The 19,079-nt window shown below is 37.4% G+C and overlaps 2 protein-coding genes across 2 annotated transcripts; one reads left to right on the forward strand and one right to left on the reverse strand.

The window, feature by feature from the left end:
• The first annotated feature begins 9,107 nt into the window (after nucleotides 1-9,107).
• On the forward strand, nucleotides 9,108-12,418 carry LOC308686206 (uncharacterized protein). Its single transcript, XM_081394573.1, has 2 exons — nucleotides 9,108-9,771; nucleotides 10,176-12,418. Exons 1-2 carry the CDS (start codon nucleotides 9,164-9,166, stop codon nucleotides 11,053-11,055), a joined length of 1,488 nt encoding a protein of 495 aa, XP_081250699.1. The 5' UTR covers nucleotides 9,108-9,163; the 3' UTR covers nucleotides 11,056-12,418.
• LOC308686207 (uncharacterized protein) lies at nucleotides 11,116-14,756 on the reverse strand. The gene is made up of 4 exons (XM_081394574.1): nucleotides 14,640-14,756; nucleotides 13,585-13,779; nucleotides 13,418-13,497; nucleotides 11,116-12,449 (listed from the first exon to the last, which is right to left on the reverse strand). Exons 3-4 carry the CDS (start codon nucleotides 13,468-13,470, stop codon nucleotides 11,489-11,491), a joined length of 1,014 nt encoding a protein of 337 aa, XP_081250700.1. The 5' UTR covers nucleotides 13,471-13,497; nucleotides 13,585-13,779; nucleotides 14,640-14,756; the 3' UTR covers nucleotides 11,116-11,488.
• Nucleotides 14,757-19,079: the final 4,323 nt, after the last annotated feature.

Here is a 19,079-nt window from a genome sequence, read left to right on the forward strand (position 1 = left end):
CAACTGGAACTATAGCAAAGTCCTGGTACTCAGATGGCCACTCCTGGTGGCCTCCATTCAGAGACTTGGACCGGTTGCTGAAGAGTGTCAGGATGATGGAGGCACCACAGCCAGACAAAGGGTGGACCAAACATCAGGTCAGAATTCTGCACGAATCAGGTAAGCAGGTTAAACTACACTGTAAATGAACATTATCAAAAAAGATGGTAAAATACATGACATCCCATGGCTTAATGCTTGCATGAATTAAATTTACGTACTTCGTTTCTTTCAGCATCTTTTGACAACATAGCAAAAAAATGGAAAAAGGCATGCTACACTTCTGACATCTCAGAAACGGAGATGCCTGGAAAAAGAATTCACAAGTAAGTTGTCAAAGCATATTTTACTTTAAGAATAGATACACTTAAATGTAATAATGTAATGGCTTGGAGCAACGTTTGGGGAAGGACATTACACTGTAATTATTTTTTGGGGGGTCAATTTTTTCTTTTAGTTGACAAACAGGGCAGTGTTATTACTTATCTAATCCTGCTTTGTAAAATAATCTAATACCATGATTTTGCTCTTAGAAAGAAAATATACACATCAGATGATGAGCCTCATGATACCCCCCACAAAAAAAAGAAAATTATTAATAGAGAAAAAGTTCTGCCTGCACCCAAAGCCCCACTTGCACCCAAAGCCCCACTTGCACCCAAAGCCCCTCTTGCAAACATCAAGCCAAAAGGTAAGAATACAATGAAACCAGTTAAATGGTTGCTAGACGTAGGTGTATGTAACTGCTGAGTGCTATTTTTTTCCCCCAGGTCCTGTTGTAAGACCCCTGCTCACACAAAGTAGAACAGGAAAATCCTTCAGCAATTGTGAGTTTACATTTTTAAAACTGTTATTTTGGCATGTAATATTTTAATAACATACAAAATTTACCAACTTCACCTTTCTCAGCTCGAGATGTACCAGTGAGCTTCTCCCAGGCAGACGAGCCTTGGCATGAACACCCACCTGCCATTCAAGGTAAAGGAGCATTAATTGGTATATGGAGGAAATCAAAAACACATTCATTGCAAACGAGTCGCAGCCTAAAACAAAGTAATACAACATTTTTTTTCTGTATAACTAATTAGAGAACACATTCTCTGTCCTGAGACCCAATCAACACCCAAGACCATCTACACATCAGGGAAGAATGCAGAGTAAATATATATATATATTTTTTTTTTTTTTAAAGTCAATTTCAGTCATTATTGAGGTATTACTTAAGAGCCTTGTGTACCAGTTCCATGCACTGTCATGTTAGCAAATGCAACTTACCAACTTCACCTTTCTTAGCTCCAGTGAGCTTGTCCCAGGCAGACGAGCCCCAAGATGCTTGGAGTGATCACTCACCTAACATTCAAGGTAAAAAAAGCATTAATAAAACAAAGAATATTGTTTACAATTGACTCTTCGCAGGGAGTTTGATTGACAGCAATCTAACCAACCATAATCCGCCATTTTTGTCCGACAAAGCAGTCAGAAGAGTTAGTAGATTAACGTTGGCAGATTTGAACTTGAAAAACATAGTGTACTGACGTCTTTCTGGGGTTAAAACAACACTCCATGATCATTCATGTTTTTTTAATGCTATAAATAAACTAGGACTGAAGAGATGATCGGTTGTTTTCACGCTGCACATGAGCTGCGAATGGGTCTCAAACAGAAATACATCAAAGGCTTTATCGTGATTATCGCGGGAAGACTAATTGCTATCTTGAGGAGAATTTTTACTGGTATATCATAAAACGAAAGCATAAGAATGCAGAGTACATTTTTTAAAGTCAATTTCAGTCATTATTGAGGTATTACTTAAGAGCCTTGTGTACCAGTTTCATGCACTGTCATCCCTACAATCACTGCACACAAAAGACAACCTCTCACATGCTAATTCAATATTTTCTGTACAATCCATTAGAGAATGCATTTTCTGTCCTAAGACCTTCAGATTCCACACAAGGAAGAACACCACGTAAGTTATGAGTCTTGTCTCACACATATTAGCAGTAGAACGAGTACCTTTTGTAATGTCAAGTGAGTTAATCTAAGAAAGAGCTTCTCTCACGCAGACCACCAACGGGATGCTTGGCATGAACACCCACCTGCCATTCAAGGTAAAAGAGCATTAATTGGTATATGGAGGAAATCAAAAACACATTCATTGCAAACGAGTCGCAGCCTAACACAAAGTAATACAACATTTTTTTTCTGTATAACTAATTAGAGAACACATTCTCTGTCCTGAGACCCAATCAACACCCAAGACCATCTACACATCAGGGAAGAATGCAGAGTATATTATTTTTTTTTTTTAAAGTCAATTTCAGTCATTATTGAGGTATTACTTAAGAGCCTGGTGTACCAGTTCCATGCACTGTCATGTTAGCAAATGCAACTTACCAACTTCACCTTTCTTAGCTCCAGTGAGCTTGTCCCAGGCAGACGAGCCCCAAGATGCTTGGAGTGATCACTCACCTAACATTCAAGGTAACAGAACATTCGCTAGCACATGCAGGAAACACATACACTGCCAATGAATAACAGCCTAACACTAGGAAATGTAAAATTTTCTGTATAATCCATTAGAGGACACAATCTCTGAACCGAGACCCTCAAGTACCTACCAGGCAAGAACACAGAGTAAGTTATTTGTTTTTATAGAAAAAAAGACTGATCTCAATTATGGCCAGAAGTGTAACTTTTTGAGATTACATTTTAGTTCATATCTCTGTGGCTGGCTACATTAACTGCTTAGATTAAAAGTTAGTCATCTAGTTATTTTCTTCAAGATAGGTCCTAATTTATTAAAGTCAGTTACATAAAGAGGTAGACTGGTATGATTGGAATTGGAAAAGTAAGACTAATTACCCCTTGTACGTTTTGTAAACCTCATTTTACATCATCCCTCAGAAGCATTTTAGACTTGTTTAGGCTGAGTCGATTAGAGTCGATTATTTCTTTTGAGAAACAATAACTTTATTTATTGCATGCTCTTTCATCTTCATTACTTTGCAGAAAGCTGCATTACACATTGCATCAAAGGGAATATTCGAAAAATAGGGGCACTTTAAATATGATCTGAAAATCTACAGAGGTTTGAAAATTTGAGTCTGGAAAAGTATGGAAAATGTGTAGGAACCCTGTTAAGAGATTTTTGTGCTTGCAGGTGCTTCTGGTGTGAGGCGATGGAGTTGCATCTCTGATCAATGTACACGTACGTTAAATTGAAGTTCTAAATTTGTAAAATTATACATTTTTAAGTTTAATAAAGATACTCTCCCAGATAAACCATATTGCCAACTATATTGCAGCTGTTGAGAGGGTGATTCTGGAGACATTACAAGAACTAGACATGAAGATAAATCACCTGACTTCAGTGGTCCAGTCCCTTGCAGGCCGTTCCAATGTTCCAGTGCTAGTGGTGGACAGTGAGGATGATGTCTTTCCTCTCACATCCATGGAAGATCTAGACAATCTGGAAAGGCAACTATCTGAAAAAAGGATGATGCAAAAGATGGTAAGAATCATTGACATTTTTAGGTTTAACAATTGTAATGAAGAAAATTGTGTCCAGTATATGTGTTTTGTTTGTAATGGTTTGATATTACCTTTTATTTTTTAAGGTGAACAGATTATCCATCAGTGGAGGACACACAATGAAAAAAACAGTATGGAGAATCTGTTCCAAGGTCTTTGGTCCTGTAGCCAAACAACTTAACTGGTGCGGAAGGGGACAAAAGCGAGGGATAATGAAAACCAATATAGGATCACTCTTAATAGGTACGTCTAAAATGTCTTACAAATACAAATATTATACATAAAACGCTCATCAGTCTGTAAAACAACATTTTACACCGTTTAAACAGCATATGGCTGCTATATATATATGTGACCCTGGACCACAAAACCAGTCTTAAGTCGCACTGGTATATTTATGGCAATAGCCAACAAAACATTGTCAAAGCTCAAAATTATAGATTTTTCTTTTATGCCAAAAATCATTAGGATATTAAGTAAAGATCATGTTCCATGAAGATATTTTGTAAATTTCCCACCTTAAATATATAAAACATTTATTTTTGTGATGCAGCACTAGCACCAATTATGGACAACTTTAAAGGCAATTTTCTTAATATTTCGATTTTTCTGTACCCTCAGATTACAGATTTTCAATAGTTGTATTTTGGCCAAATATTGTCCTATCCTAACAAACCATACATCAATGGAAAGATTATGTATTCAGCTTTCAGATGATGTATAAATCTCAATTTAAAAAAAAAAGTGTGTGTGTGTGTGTGTGTGTGTGTGTGTGTGAGAGTGTGTGTGTGTGTGTATATATATATATATATATATATATATATATATATATATATATATAGCAGCCATATGCTGTTTAAACGGTGTAAAATGTTGTTTTACAGACTGATGAGCGTTTTAGATATGGAAACATTTGTTTCGACATTCGAGCATTCATGAGGTAAAACAACAATTGGTCATAAGTGACAAAGAATAGTACCGTAATTTATTAGTAATATTTTACAGCAAGTCTGTCGTCAGTTATTACTCTTTTAAATTTAAAGAACAGTTTGTTAGAACTTAAAAGAGTAACGTTAGACCACTACAACAAACGCAAACGTTACCGCAAACGCAAAACGTTATCCACAGAAACACATAGGCCTATTCGTCGCAACTTTAATTAAGTTAGAACTTTATCTATTAAATTTATTTGATATAAAATCAAATATATATTTGACTGACCACATATTAATGACGATTAATCAGATTAGCTACGTACCTAATTTTCCCGCTGCGTCTTCCACTTGTGGTGTGCTGAGGATCTTTGGGAGCACATGCGCAGTAGTCCAAAAGAGTCGATTTCCTGAATCTGACTATCCCCATATTTTGGAGTAGACGCAAGTACGATATTTATGTTCTTCACAGAACAATTGGCAGGGTGCGATTTGTGAAAAAATGTTTTGAAACATTTTTATTCATAAAAATAAACCATGAGAACATGAACTTCATTCACTGCATTTGCTGCTCTGGACCCTTTTCTTTGTTCCCAGCTAGCTAGAGTTTTCGCGCTGAAAAATTACATAAATATTTGTAGGCTACTTGGTGACATTCTGAAAAGCAGTACATGGATCAAAGCTAATTAACAGGATCAGATAAATCAGAGCTTAGATTCTCTGCCCGAGCCGAACTTGATCCCTTGATCCAGCACTTGTGTTACAAAATTCAACACGTCACGTGTCATGCTCAGCGTCTCCTCCACTCGCACGCATCACACCGGGCCCGGGATAATAAACTTTAAAAATATTTATTTTGTTTTAAAAATATTCTATATTCTAAAACCTTGTTGAATTAGAGTTGTAGCCTACTAGGCCTACTCCTCCTAGGCCATCCAAAGTTCATCCAAAGTTCATTCTTCATAGATCACAGATAATTTTCTGTGTTCATCATTGTTCACGTTTTTTTTTTTTTTTTACGTTTCTTCATTCGGATCCATTTGCGATCCATTTCATTCTGAATAAACAAACAAGGCAGTTTACATGATTTGTCCTTGTTGCATTATTAATTAAGATAATAATTAATAAATCCAAGCACAATTATCCGTGAACTTGATAAATGTTACAGATATACTATGCACAAACAAATGCCTTTTAACTTGTGTGTAAAATTCAGAAGCAGTAAATGAATGTGCAGAAATTTGTACAGAGATTCTGTAGGCCTACTATAGGCTATGTGTTGTAGCCATTAAATAAGCTCATTTAGTTTCATATTTGTTAAAATATTATGTTTTTTTTTTTTGTTTTTTTTTTTTTTTTATCTATGTTGATTATGAAAAGTGAACAGCACAAAGATAGGATGTGCAGTATATCGGGAGACTTGGAGTGGGTCAGACATGATTTTGACCACTTCATTAAGTTTTGTTTTGTAGAAAGACTTTCTTTAAAGTGAATTTCGTTTTGTATAAATTGTATCTTAATTTTAATGCATTTTTCATCAACGAATTGAATGTATTTAAGAAGCAAATATAGCAGACATAGGCTATAATCGTGGAGGCGCCCGCGCGCCCCGGTCACTTGCACTGCACGTTAACTAGAGCGCATCTCATCATAAATTAACCGAAACTCAGTGTGTGCCTCACAGAGAATATTAAGAAATATATCTAAAGAAAGCTTGAAATGTCTTTAAACGAAACAATTTAAAACGAAAAGAAATTGGCAACACTCTCCATATATGTGCATTCACGGAGATGGCGATCGTCAACTTCATCTTTGCTTCATCTCAACTTCCCTGGCGCCACCCCTGGTTATAACGGCCCACGTATTAAATAAATCCGGACTGACATAAGAAGCGTCCTGACTGACATCCTTCAGAAATTATTCTAATATGCTCATTTGCTGATTATTGTCTGTTGAAAACAGTTATGTAAAAATGTTCAGGATTGTTTGATGAATAGAAAGTTTGAAAGAACAGCATTTGCCTGAAATAGAAAGCTTTTGTATTATTACGAATGTCTTTACTGTCACTTTTGATCAATGCTTTTGATCAATTCAGCATACTTGCTGAATAAAATTATTTATTTTTTTTAGTTTCTTTTCACACACACACACACACACACACACACACACACACACACACACACACACACACACACACACACACACACACACACACACACACAAAAACCTATACTGTCGCCAAACTTTTGAACGGTGGTCTATGTTAAAAGCTTTCCTTTTCAGATAATTGCTGTTCTTTTTAACTTTATATTCATCAAAAAAATCCTGAAAAAAATTGTACACAACTGCTTTCAATAATAATAATAATGATAATAATTCTTGAGCATAGAGGGATTTCTGAAGGATTATGTGGCACTGAAGACTAAATTATGCTGAAAATTCAACTTTGTCATCACAGGAATAAATTACATTTTAAATATAGCCTATTCAAACAGAAAACAGTTATTTTATATTGTCATAATATTTCACAATATTACTAGTTTTTATTTTTTTTATTTTTAACCAAATAAATGCAGCCTTGAGCAGAAGAGACTTTTAAAAACATAAAAAATATTTTCTTTTGAACGGCAGTGTGTTGCAAACATATTTTATGCATTGCTTTTTATATAGCCCAAATCCAGTGAAATAAAATCTATTTTGCGGATTAAATGAACTGTAAATTTAAAAAAATAAGTTTTATTTGTTAAATTAATTTTGGTTTACCTTTTTTAACACACAGGAGCAGCGATGAAGAATCCTGTTATTCCGTCGCCGACAGAAGCAGAGGCTGAAAAGCACGTTAAAGATTATCTCCGCTTGGCTCCAGGGAGAATGCCCTCTTAAAGCCATTGTTCTTCTGTTGCAACCCGTGTTTGTTCGAGAATTTTAAATTATAATATATAAGAAATTAAAGGTTGTTTTACACTAATAAATCTTTTTTTTATCCATGATTGTTTGTTTGAGAATTTTAAAGGTTGTTTTCATACACTAATAAAAACATTCAAATCATAGATAACTGTTGTGTGCTTTCGTTCTGAGTGTAAAATACTTGGGTTTAGTTATATCATGTGTAGACACAATTCATATAGCTGTAGTTTTTATCAATAAATGTGAGGGAACGTCTGAAATGTCTAATTAAAAACGACATCTATGCTACATAAATCAGATGTCTAACAGACATAAGATTCTAATCATAAACGTCTCTGATATGTCCAATGGATGTCATTTGAACATCTGACAAGGACGTCTATGCGACGTATTCCAGATGAGCAAACGCCCTTAGAATTACGTCTTCCAGATGATAATGACGACGTCACACAGATGTCACACAGACACGCACGTCGCGCAGATATATATATATGACAGAAAATATTACTTGTCTTACCTTATTCTTATTTTATGATACACTCAAAATATTCCACAACAAATCCTTTAAATTTAATGTAAAAATAAAAATGAAAGTAAGCAGTGTTGGTCTCACGTAACCCTCTCATTAGAATCAAAATGTTTCAATATTTGCGATGTATTTGGATGCTAAACTATTATAGGCTTTGTATTTCACTCGTGTTCCAATATCGATGGAAAAAATCATCCTCTTCACACGCGCAAAAATGTGCTTGGAAACATCACAGTGGTGCGGTGCTTACTGTGAATGTACGAATTGTACTACTGACTATTTAAACAGAGCAGTGTAATTCGTTTATGTTAGGTTGACTATTATTATTATATTGTATTAGGGCTATAATGAACAGGCTGCGATGTCAAGATTGCAATTCTGGAATGTGTGTGTGTGTGTGTGACGCGGTTGTGGTTAAACAGTGGACACAAAAATATAAATAAAATGTTTTAGTTAATTCCTACATCCATAGGAATACATTGAAAATGCTCGCTCTACTCTGCACCATTATCAATGTCTGTGCGGACGTCTGTATTTTACTATACTATAGTTAGCGATTTAAAAGCCCTCAGCGGTGTCACACGTCGATTAACCGGTGGGAAAATTTTATCACAGTCACATCCCTAATATATTTATATATAAATACAATAGGCCTACCTGAAAGAGAATTTTACTTGCCCGACCAGAGTATAGCCTGATTAGAACGTCAACAAAAAGTAACTTGGGAATCACTAAAACGAGAGATTATTCTAATTTCATTACATTCATTTTAAGTTGCAATCAGCAGTTAATAATAAATGTATTACTGATCAATGTTAACAAGGTTGCCGTTTTTTACTTTCACTTTTATATTAGCGATTTAAAAGCACCCGCTCGTGTCACACGTCGATTAACCGATGGGAAAATATCCGTTACAGTCATATACCTAATAAATTTATATTTAAAAACAATGGCCCTCATTTATCAATCTTGCGTAGAAATGGGCGTATATATTGGCGTAAGATTATGCTTACACTCTTCTCATCGCCTGATTTATGAAGCTGTGCGTACCTTTGAAATTCTGGTGTACGCAATAGGCTACGTGCACAATAGAACTTCCGGTTAACTTCCGTGTTTTGAGTGTGCGGTCGACTACTTCCGGTAGGTGGTGTTGTTGTTTTCGTCGTGGAGATTTTCCGGAGTCGCTAGTTTTGAGTAGACATAAGTTAGACAAAGTTTCAACATGAGCGGATTTCGGGTAAAAGAGAGGCGGTTGGCGTTTCAACGCGTGAAAAAGACCGCACTCCATTGTTGTGTACCCCTGTGTGCGAATTCGTCCAGGTACAACAGTACTGTAAGCTTTCATAGCTTTCCAGTGGATGTGTTGGTGAGAGCCGAATGGATGGTAAGAGTACGGCGGGACGACTTCACCCCAAGCAAGACGAGTCGTGTTTGCAGCAGGCATTTCCAAAAGGTCGATTTTGTAAACAACCCGGGAAAATTGAGAAGGTTGAAGAAAGGGGCCATTCCTGCTCTTTTTTCCTGGAATAATTTTCAAATACCGGTACCGAGGGCGAGCGTGTGGGAGCGGAGACCCAGAGCGGATAGCCCTCCTCCTGTCCATTACATCGACTCAGAAGAAGAGATGGAGCTGGCTACCCTGGCACCAGATCATGATTACTGTATTACTCCTACCACAGCAATGGTCGCAGATCAGTTAGCTGAGGAAAACGATACACTTCGCCAGAAAGTAAAGGAGCTCGAACTACAAATTCAGGCTCTCCAGCTGCGGAGTTGTTTAGGACTGAAGCGCTTTGCAGGATCGGACGAGGACATCCGATTTTATACCAGGTGAGTCATAATTAAGTGTTTTGAATTGCAGGAAGCTGATATCTTGTACCATATTAACAGTGATGGAAAAAAAAAATCACACAAGTCATGCACTTTAGTGAAAGTAAAGATGGGCTACTACACATGTAAAATGTTGCTCCACTAAAAGTCCACCTTACAAGAGGAAGAGTATTTTCCTTCAAGTGTACATCAAATATCAAAAGTAAAAGTAATGTAATTTATGACTAACATAATGAGATCAGGCCAAAACGTGTGCTACCTACATTACTCAACACAACCTTTCATTGTCTTTTCTTCATATAAAATAAATGTAGTGAATAAAAATTAAGATAATTGATCATGTGTAACTAAATTAGACTACCATGACTAACAGCAATGTTATTTTTGTGTTTTTTGTTTAAAAGATTCCATTCTTATGACCACCTGATGGCATTCTGGAGGCTCATCGAACCAGCAACATCAAGGATGATCCGTGTGACAAGTGTGGCAGAGAAGACAACATCGAGCAGATCAACTAAGTTGCTGCCCATAGATGAGTTATTTCTTTTTCTAAATTATCTATCAACCGGATGCACACAGAGAGAGCTTGGCCACCGATTTAACATCCATCGGACAACAGCCGGCAGGATCATCACAACCTGGGCCAACTTTCTTTACTGTGTACTGGGAGCTGTGTGTATCTGGATGACACCTGAAGAAATCACAGCCAGCCTACCTCCTGAGTTCAAGGAATATGCAGACACTCAGGTCATTGTTGACTGCACAGAACTGCGGTGTCAAACTCCATCCTCACTTGTGCTACAGAGTGAGGTGTACTCGCACTACAAATCACACTGTACCTTCAAGGCCATGATTGGCATGGCACCACATGGTCCTCTGACATTTGTTTCTGCTCTCTATGGGGGCTCTATCAGTGACCGTGAGCTCTTCAGAATGTCTGGCATCATACCTCTCCTGTCCCCTGACATGGCTGTGATGGTGGACAAGGGCTTTAGGGTGGACAACCTTGTGCCAGGAAGACTTCACAGGCCTGCCTTCCGCTCCAACAAGGAACAAATGGCAGCACAGGACGTCCTGGAGACACAGTCAATCGCGCGGCTGCGAGTTCATGTTGAAAGGCTGATCAGGCGGGTTAAGGAGAACAAACTTTTTGACACGGTAATCCCTTTGTCTATTTCAGGGAGCATTAACCAACTTTTCACTGTAGCTTGTATCTTGTGCAACTACCAAAATGGACCTCTGGTCAAAGACTGGAGAGAACATAAGAGCCAGGTAGAAATCTGAATGTTTGCTTCATGGCTGGCTGCTGCTCTTCCTCATTTTCCTTTTTTTTTTTTTTTTTTTACAAACAATATACTGATTCACACCACAATTTAGTTTTAGCTTACATTTACTGACTTTTTTTAATTAATAAATTATTTATTTGAAATCTATATTAACTTGGTCTCTCTTTGTGTTGTTTAATTTCCCCCAAAGTGGGCCTGACTCATTGAATATTAGTTTAACTTCTAGCAATACATTGGTGTGGGTTCACCTTTGCTGTGTACACTTTAAGGCAAGTGGTCAATCCTGTGTTACAACACTGTTTAGCACATATTTTCTGATTAGTAACTTGACAAATTTAAATTAACTTAAAACAACCCACTTGAAGGCCTCACACTATAATGAGATATCAACAAGAACAAAGACAGTTATTGTTTACTGATAATTCATTTTATTACTGCAGATATGCATGTAGGTATGTGTAGAAAAAAAAGAAGTCTGCTCTCTCTCTTATTTTTTGCATCACACCATTGTCCCGGTATATTCTTTGAATCAGGGTGTCTTCCTCCGCAAACACCACAAAATCGCACCACTCCATCCCTGTTAGGAGTAGCTGACCCTGCACCTGCCAGTAGTAACCATGACCCTGCTTCAATTCCAAGTTGCCGTCTTTCATTTTCAGATGTGGATAATCCACATAGCTCTTAATGTTTGGACATTTTATTTCCACAAGGCCGAATTCAGTACTTTCTGTTGGGTCAAAGACAACCCCATCTGGGGATGTACCTAGCCATGGAGTGTCAGGGTGTATTATGAAGCCACAAGGGTAGTAGTTCACCCTCTTGAGCTTGCAGTACTCTTTGATGGCATCAGCTTCCATTTCGAGACCCCTCTTCATTGCTGCTGTCTGACGGACCCCTTTGAGCAGCCGGTCTGCCATCTTATCTAAGGTGCATGGTTTAGCATGGCATATTTCCCCAAAATGTGAGGAAGTGAGTCTAGGTTTTCTCAGTCTATGCCAGTCTGCTGATGAACTTTGACTTCTAGTTGCATCCTCTATTTTGTTAGCCATCTCCCAGGTAACCTCAAGTGACTTGAAGTGCAGCTGTTGATGCTCAGTGAAAACGAACATACTGCATGATGTCTCCAGTCTGCAGCCAGCCAATGGCAAATCTGGGCGTGGTGGAGCGTCATGGTGAGGAAAAGGGCGACTTCTTGCCTTGGGTTGTTGGTATGACAGGGGACTGCCTGCTTGTACCAAACCGAGTGCAGAGTCCACTAGTGGCACCTCACAGGTGATACCCATTGTACAAATGGTTGGTGCAGAAACAGGGGTGAACTCTTTGTAGATCTCTGACACTCTGAGAATGGACAGGTCCAGCAACTCTCCACTGATGGCTTTGTACAGTGTGGACCTATTTGAAACAAATTGAGAAACACCAGTAAGATATATCACTTCTAGGGGTGGAACGGTACATGTATTCGTAGTTTACTGAAACGGTACAGAAGTCACGCTTCGGTGCTTAAAATTACACAGAGAATACACGGTATAAAAATAAATAAATAATAAAAATGTACTCCATCATTTTGACATCATTCAAAATGCAAAATGTTTAAGTTACTGTTAATTAAAATGTAATTTTAAATTTTTAGGAAAACAAATATATTAGTCAAATGTAGCAAATTCATTTTCAATTCATTCAGGTACAATTAAACATATCTCAAGGTCTTTTTGTCTTTTTATTAATTTAATTAATAAACTCATTATATAAAACTTTTGTCAGTGGACTACAGATAAACTGGTTCTATGCCTTTACTTTATTAATAAAACTTCTTTTTTTTTTTGCTTTTCCTCCATTGTACCGAACTCGTACCAAACCGTGATGTCTGAACCGAGGTATGAATCGAACCATGACTACTGTGTACCGTTCCACCACTAATCACTTAAAGGAGAAGATCACTTTTAAAATGAAAATTCTGTCATCATATACTCACCCTCATGTTGTTTCAAACATGTATGAATTTCTTTCTTCTGCTGAACACAAAGGAATATATTTAGAAGAATGTCAGTAACCAGACAGTTTTTGGGTCCCATTGACTTCTATAGTAGGAAAAATAAATACTATGGAAGTCAATGGTACCAAAAACTGTCTGGTTACTGATAATCTTCTAAAGATCTTCCTTTCTGTTCAGCAGAAGAAAGAAATTCATACATGTTTGAAACAACATGATGGTGAGTATATGATGACAGAATTTTCATTTTAAAAGTGAACTTCTCCTTTAATGACGACAAGTAACAAAACTACAGCTTTCTTGATTTGATTGAGAAAAGTAGGCCTAACAAATTAATTAATAGATTACTAACTACTAGCCAAATTCTCACCTTACTCCCTCGGCCATGGTCCTCTGCTTTGGTTTGGCAGACAGCACAGCCATCTTCTCGACGGGACCTGGTTTAACACCCTGTGAATATAGGCCATAAGCAGCGATGAGCGTATGTGATGTGTAGATGTAGTATTGAAATTATTGTTACATTATTCCAAGACTTGCCAGGGTTCTTGGCTTGTGCCACTGTTGTTCACTCTCCGTACAGCTCAGCACTGGTGGAACAACTGGAATGTCTAGCTGAGAATAATGTGCAGACTGGAAAAGTAGAGCCACACAATGGTTACAGAGCACTGATCCAGCTACACATGTACAGCTGTGATGGGCCAGCTCAACAGGGATTGAGTCCTTCAGCCCCACCTGTAACAAGATGTTTAAAAAATATATTTAAACAGGAGTAGTATAACTGATTTGTCATATATTTATATGGAATACTCAAGTAAGCTACTATTTATTTTTGTACACTGTTAGCTAGTAAAAACTTAACTTTTTACTTGTAAACACTGTTAGTAAAGGGATTAATCTTTTTCTTTTAATGTGGTCAGTGGAGCAGTTTAATTTGCAGGTACAATCAGAATCCCCACTTAAAAAGTACCAAGATTACAGTATAGCTCATTAGACTTAGCAGATTTACATACACTTCTATACCTATCTTATGTGTTTCACCTTTCACATGGGATGTTCAGCATACCTGGAAAAACAAACTATACTACCCCTACACCACTACATTGCTACTACAACACTGATTGCTGTTAGTGAAAACATAGTAGTAACTAAGCGTACACTGGTCGTTTTTGACGTGAATGGGGGACATGGTCAACCAAATGAACATGGTTAACCTAGAGAAAAGAAACAAAAGAACACGATTAACCCAGGAACATGGGTAACCATCTTAACACTACACTTATCCTACACTTAAACTGTGAGGTGGTTTAGATCTGTCCATTGACGGATGACATAACGCCCTCACACACACTACTCCTGTCACTGGATCTTTCTTGGACACTGAGTGAGAGGAAATACAAAACCAAATGAAAAATACACACAACCAGTTGATAATCATATTAACATTACAAGGTATTTAATAACACTAATAAAGTATGTTGTAATATTGACATGATTTAATGCGAGTTAAAATACTTGGCTGCTAGCTAGTCAATGTCTAACGCTAACAGCTGATCTAGCCGCTAACAGCTGAGGTAACTGTTATCGCTACTCACCTTCAAAGTTGTGGATGTAACTTGATATGTACAATCGAAATCCTTTTACACGCTTGCAACCGGGTGCAGGTGAAGAGTGGTCAACAATCCTGTGGACATCGTTCACATCAATTTTCGGGAGGCCTTGTAAACAACGAGTGAAATATGCCATCTTTCGCAATCAAAACCTGCCGTCTCGCTGCGAACCGGAAATGGTCGACCGCACACTCAAGGCGGCGGAAGTAGAACTCCTTGGTTACGTGCACGTAGCCTATACCTGCCCTTGATTAATGCCGCGGCTGAAATCGATCGTCATTAGAATAACACGCCCCTAAATATTCAAGTCTCCGCTTCCCCCACGCCCTCATTTTACGCCATGGACACACGGAAGACGGCAAAGAAGAGAAACTTCTTTGAGAAAGAGAAAGCGAAACCAGGAAAGTGGAAAGAAACAAAATTGATTTCTAGATTTTTATTATTAATGACGCTTATTGTTATTTAGAAGAATAATTTCGTTATTATTTGTATTATTATTTAAAATAAGAAGAATGGCATTTTTATTTTGTCAGTCTGAATAATTTTTTTGGTCATTGAAAGCCTTTCATTACTAAACCCAGTCCGTGCACACCTGCCGGGCCTAACCCTGGCCTAACCATCGTTTCAAAGAATAGTACAACGGCGAGCGCGTCGAGTATAAACGCCTCGTCCGTTTGGGGAGGTGCGCGCGCAGTCTGCGGAGACTCGCGCTTCGGAGCCAGGCGAAAACGTCAGGTAAAGCGCACAGGCTCGCAACTTAAGGAATACATATGTCTACAATTCAAATGCTTTGGTAAATTCACACAAATTAAACATTGAAGTCCATGTTGCACAAAAATAAACACTGAAGTTTATAATTACTATGTTGTTGTTTTTTTACAGTGGGTCATATTATATCTTTTAGTTTGTCAGTGCGTTTTGTGGTGTTAGGAATTGTTTTTCTGCGCATTCCCGCACTCAAAACGTGCGTACACCACCTCCTGAGCTGGCATAGGATTTGAGCGTGCCGTACGCCAACGTCCATATTGAAAAATCTCAAAGTCACCGTGGTTTTGGGTGTACGCCAGGTGTACGCTGGAAATTTGGTGTAAGCACTTTTGATAAATGAGGGCCAATAGGCCTACCTAGTAAAACGTTTTATATACTATTTTAATATCCCTTTGGACACAAGAGGGCAGTATAGCCCTATGTTTGCTTTTTTGTTGAACCAAATAGCACTAAATAGCCTGTTTTTAACTTTTTCATACTCCTTGAATTGCAAAAACAGAATAAAATGGGTTTAGTTCTAATATTTGTATAATTTTACATAAAAATAAATGGTGTATAATTACATTTTTAGAAGTTATGAGATGTTTCCTGCTTCCTTTTTGACATTAATTTAATCCCTCGCCATAGCAAAACCGTTTGAGATATTCAATATCCGTTTACAATTTAGCATCATTAATATATTTTTATCATGTTGAAAAAGTTTGGTGGGAATAAAATAAACCTTTTAGGAGGAGTAACTAAAAACCCAGAGGCTGATTTAGCAAAAAATCCATATTCAGACAAAAATATCTGACACCCTGTTGGTCATAGCTAATAACTGTCAATTAGAAAGTTGTCCGGCTCGATGAGAACAATATATGTACCAAGTTTTGTGATTCTAGGTAAAACTAAGCCCCCATTTTTAAATCGCGCCGATTGAACACTAGGTGGCGCTATAACATGAAAAAAAACATAAAAAGGGCTCTGACCACGTGACCGTTAGTCCGATTTACTTGAAAATTGGTATGCAGTGTCTTGGTCCAAGGTGCCATGTATGTCTATGAGGACATTGGCGTATCTCGAAAAACATGGCCGCCATCGACCAATGAATTTTGAGCACCTATTAGACAAGGTTAACAGAGGCCGATCGGAACGAAACTCGATGGGCATGTTCGACTCATGGCCCTAGAGGTCTGTAAGAGTTTTGAAAGAAATCGGCCACTAGTTGGCGCTAACGAGTTTTATGGCTCTGTAATCACGTGGTGTTACACTTATCATACCAAAATGCATATCATTTGATAGATCTGCTCATGCTGAACAACTTTGCCTCAAGAAGCATTGCTGTCAATCAAACCGTTTATTAAATATTCGTAATTATAATAAAAACCTACTTTTGCAAACTAGTCCTAGGTTTTTTGCCCGATCGGAACCAAACGAGTCTAGGACAATTCTATGGACTCTCGAGATCAATAATTATCAAAAAAAAGTTGAACTTTTGCATTTTTCGCATGGGTATACTGCCCTACAAAGGCAAAACACCGTAACATCATGTTTGGTCAAAAATGAGTTAGTGTCATTTTTGTGGTATTTGATACCTCCTTTATCATGTGAATAAATATCGTGAGTCAATTTGATTGTTTTAGCGAGAAAATAAAGGGCTATGACAACCGTAACTTCCAAAACCATACGAGAAACCACAGCAGAACGCCGTAACAGCTGTTACGGCTCTTTGCCTTGTTCCAGCACGCTGAAGTTGAGTTAAGGTGTTCTGACTTTGTTTAGCCCGGCATCAAGAGAGATGTTACGGTGCCGCTGTGATGTTACTGTACTCTGGCGTTGTCATACTTTCAAAGTTTGCCGCTCTTTAACTGTCACCAAACCACGTAACATACAGACGACACATCTTTGAAATAAAGTGTGGACTGCCGAGTGCTTGTTTGTATTATTACAGAAACAAAGCAAGGTGAACAAGCCATACATAGATGGTATGCAAGCTAATAGGTTGTCATAAATGTTGTTATTTTCGTTCAGGGCGATGGTTCAGATCTGTCAATGTCAGTGACAACCCGGAGCTAGCTAAATTTAATCTGTGTCACGTAAATTAGCGCTAATGTTGACGCTGACACTCGCCTCACATCAGACGCCGAAAACCAATTAAATACACTGGCATCCTACCTTTCCATGCAATCCGATATAATCCATAATCCATAGCAATGCACGTCATCTGCTGTATCCACAACAATCCATTTGAGCCATATTTCCTTCTTGCAGGTGTTCATGTCAGATCTTACACAAATTCAAATAGCACTAAGCTAGTTATCGCTAACGTACAAAGTAGACTAACCTAAATGGTAAAAGTAATTCCAACTTTTTTTCGGTTGACTCTGTCTATATTATCTCTGAATTAAAAAGCAGTAATCCAAGTCGAGTTCGTTGACTGTGCATCTTGAGCAGTTTTGTGTCTCTTAACCCTTTAACTGCCACCCCCCATCCATAATATTTTTGTTTATATATAAAAAAAAAATCAGACTTTTTTTTTTAAATAAAATTGAATTGGTGTTATTTTTTTAACTCTTGGTATGAAAACAAACTGAGTTTTCTAACAATCTTTCATGGTTTTTCATGTTTATTGCTATTTCAAAATAAAGGCCTAAACATGCCTAATGAATATGAAATATTCTTGTTGCAAATTGATAAATTACTGCTCCTCTGTAATTTATTTTAAAAACATCTTTATTGAATTATAATTAAATTATTTTTATTGTGAAAATATTTCTTGTATTCATACTGTACTGCAAAGTAACTTATCTGTCATACTGTTTAACTTTTTTAGTGTTGCCGCACTATCCTGATCATTATAGCACTAAATAGGAACAACCAGAGGTCTTCTATATAATTTAAAACACATACCATGATGACTAGACCTTGGTTAAGTCTTCTTATAATGGATGTAAGTATGGGGGACAGCAAGCAAATATTGATTATATGTCAGTTACTGCCTTTTGCCTTTGCACGACTCCTTATTTTTGGCACATGATACAAAGGCAGAATACAGTAACTGCCAAACAAGGGTCAAAGGTCAATATTGAGCTCAAGATTTTTTGCATACAAACATTTCTTCATTATAGCAACTAGTTGTCAAATTTTGGGAGTCCTACCTATAATACTTTTGTCTGGACAAAACAGAAACTTTAAAGTCATTTTTCTCAGTTTCACACTCTAGCGAGTTAAGGTCTTTTGGCTTTGCAGGGCAGTATATTGGGTCATAAAGAAAATGGGCGTGGCAAAATGCACTCAAAAGCCTATAAATCCTAAACGAAATCTCAGAACTTCACAAAAATTGGTGAGCATATGTTCCATAACATTCTAAACAAGCATGCAAAATTTCATGTAGATCGGACCATAGGTGGCGCTATAACTGTTAAAAAGCTTTGAAAATCATACATTTCCTATGGTAAATTGCCTTGGCTGTAAATGGACTTTTTTCATCTATTATTTCAGTGGTTAAAAGTTTTCTAAATAAATCTTAATGTCTTAAATGCTTATGTGCTTAAAGGCCTTAAATGCTTGAACCCCGATAAATGCTGCTTGCAGCTTTAATTAGGGGTTCAAGCACGAAGTGCTGAAACCCTATTGTAATTGTACTGATTTTTATTAGGGGTTCAAGCACGAAGTGCT

Source organism: Scardinius erythrophthalmus (assembly GCF_964197995.2).
Source record: "Scardinius erythrophthalmus genome assembly, contig: HAP1_SCAFFOLD_43, whole genome shotgun sequence".
Classification (NCBI taxonomy): domain Eukaryota; kingdom Metazoa; phylum Chordata; class Actinopteri; order Cypriniformes; family Leuciscidae; genus Scardinius; species Scardinius erythrophthalmus.

Excerpts from the sequence above, each read along its gene's own strand:
- LOC308686207 (XM_081394574.1), bottom strand. The coding sequence starts at position 13,470 with ATGGCTGTGCTGTCTGCCAAACCAAAGCAGAGGACCATGGCCGAGGGA. Across the intron at positions 12,450-13,417 it reads ACCATGGCCGAGGGAGTAAG|GTCCACACTGTACAAAGCCA; the intron begins GTGAGAATTTGG and ends TGTTTCAAATAG.
- LOC308686206 (XM_081394573.1), top strand. The coding sequence starts at position 9,164 with ATGAGCGGATTTCGGGTAAAAGAGAGGCGGTTGGCGTTTCAACGCGTG. Across the intron at positions 9,772-10,175 it reads GACATCCGATTTTATACCAG|ATTCCATTCTTATGACCACC; the intron begins GTGAGTCATAAT and ends TTTGTTTAAAAG.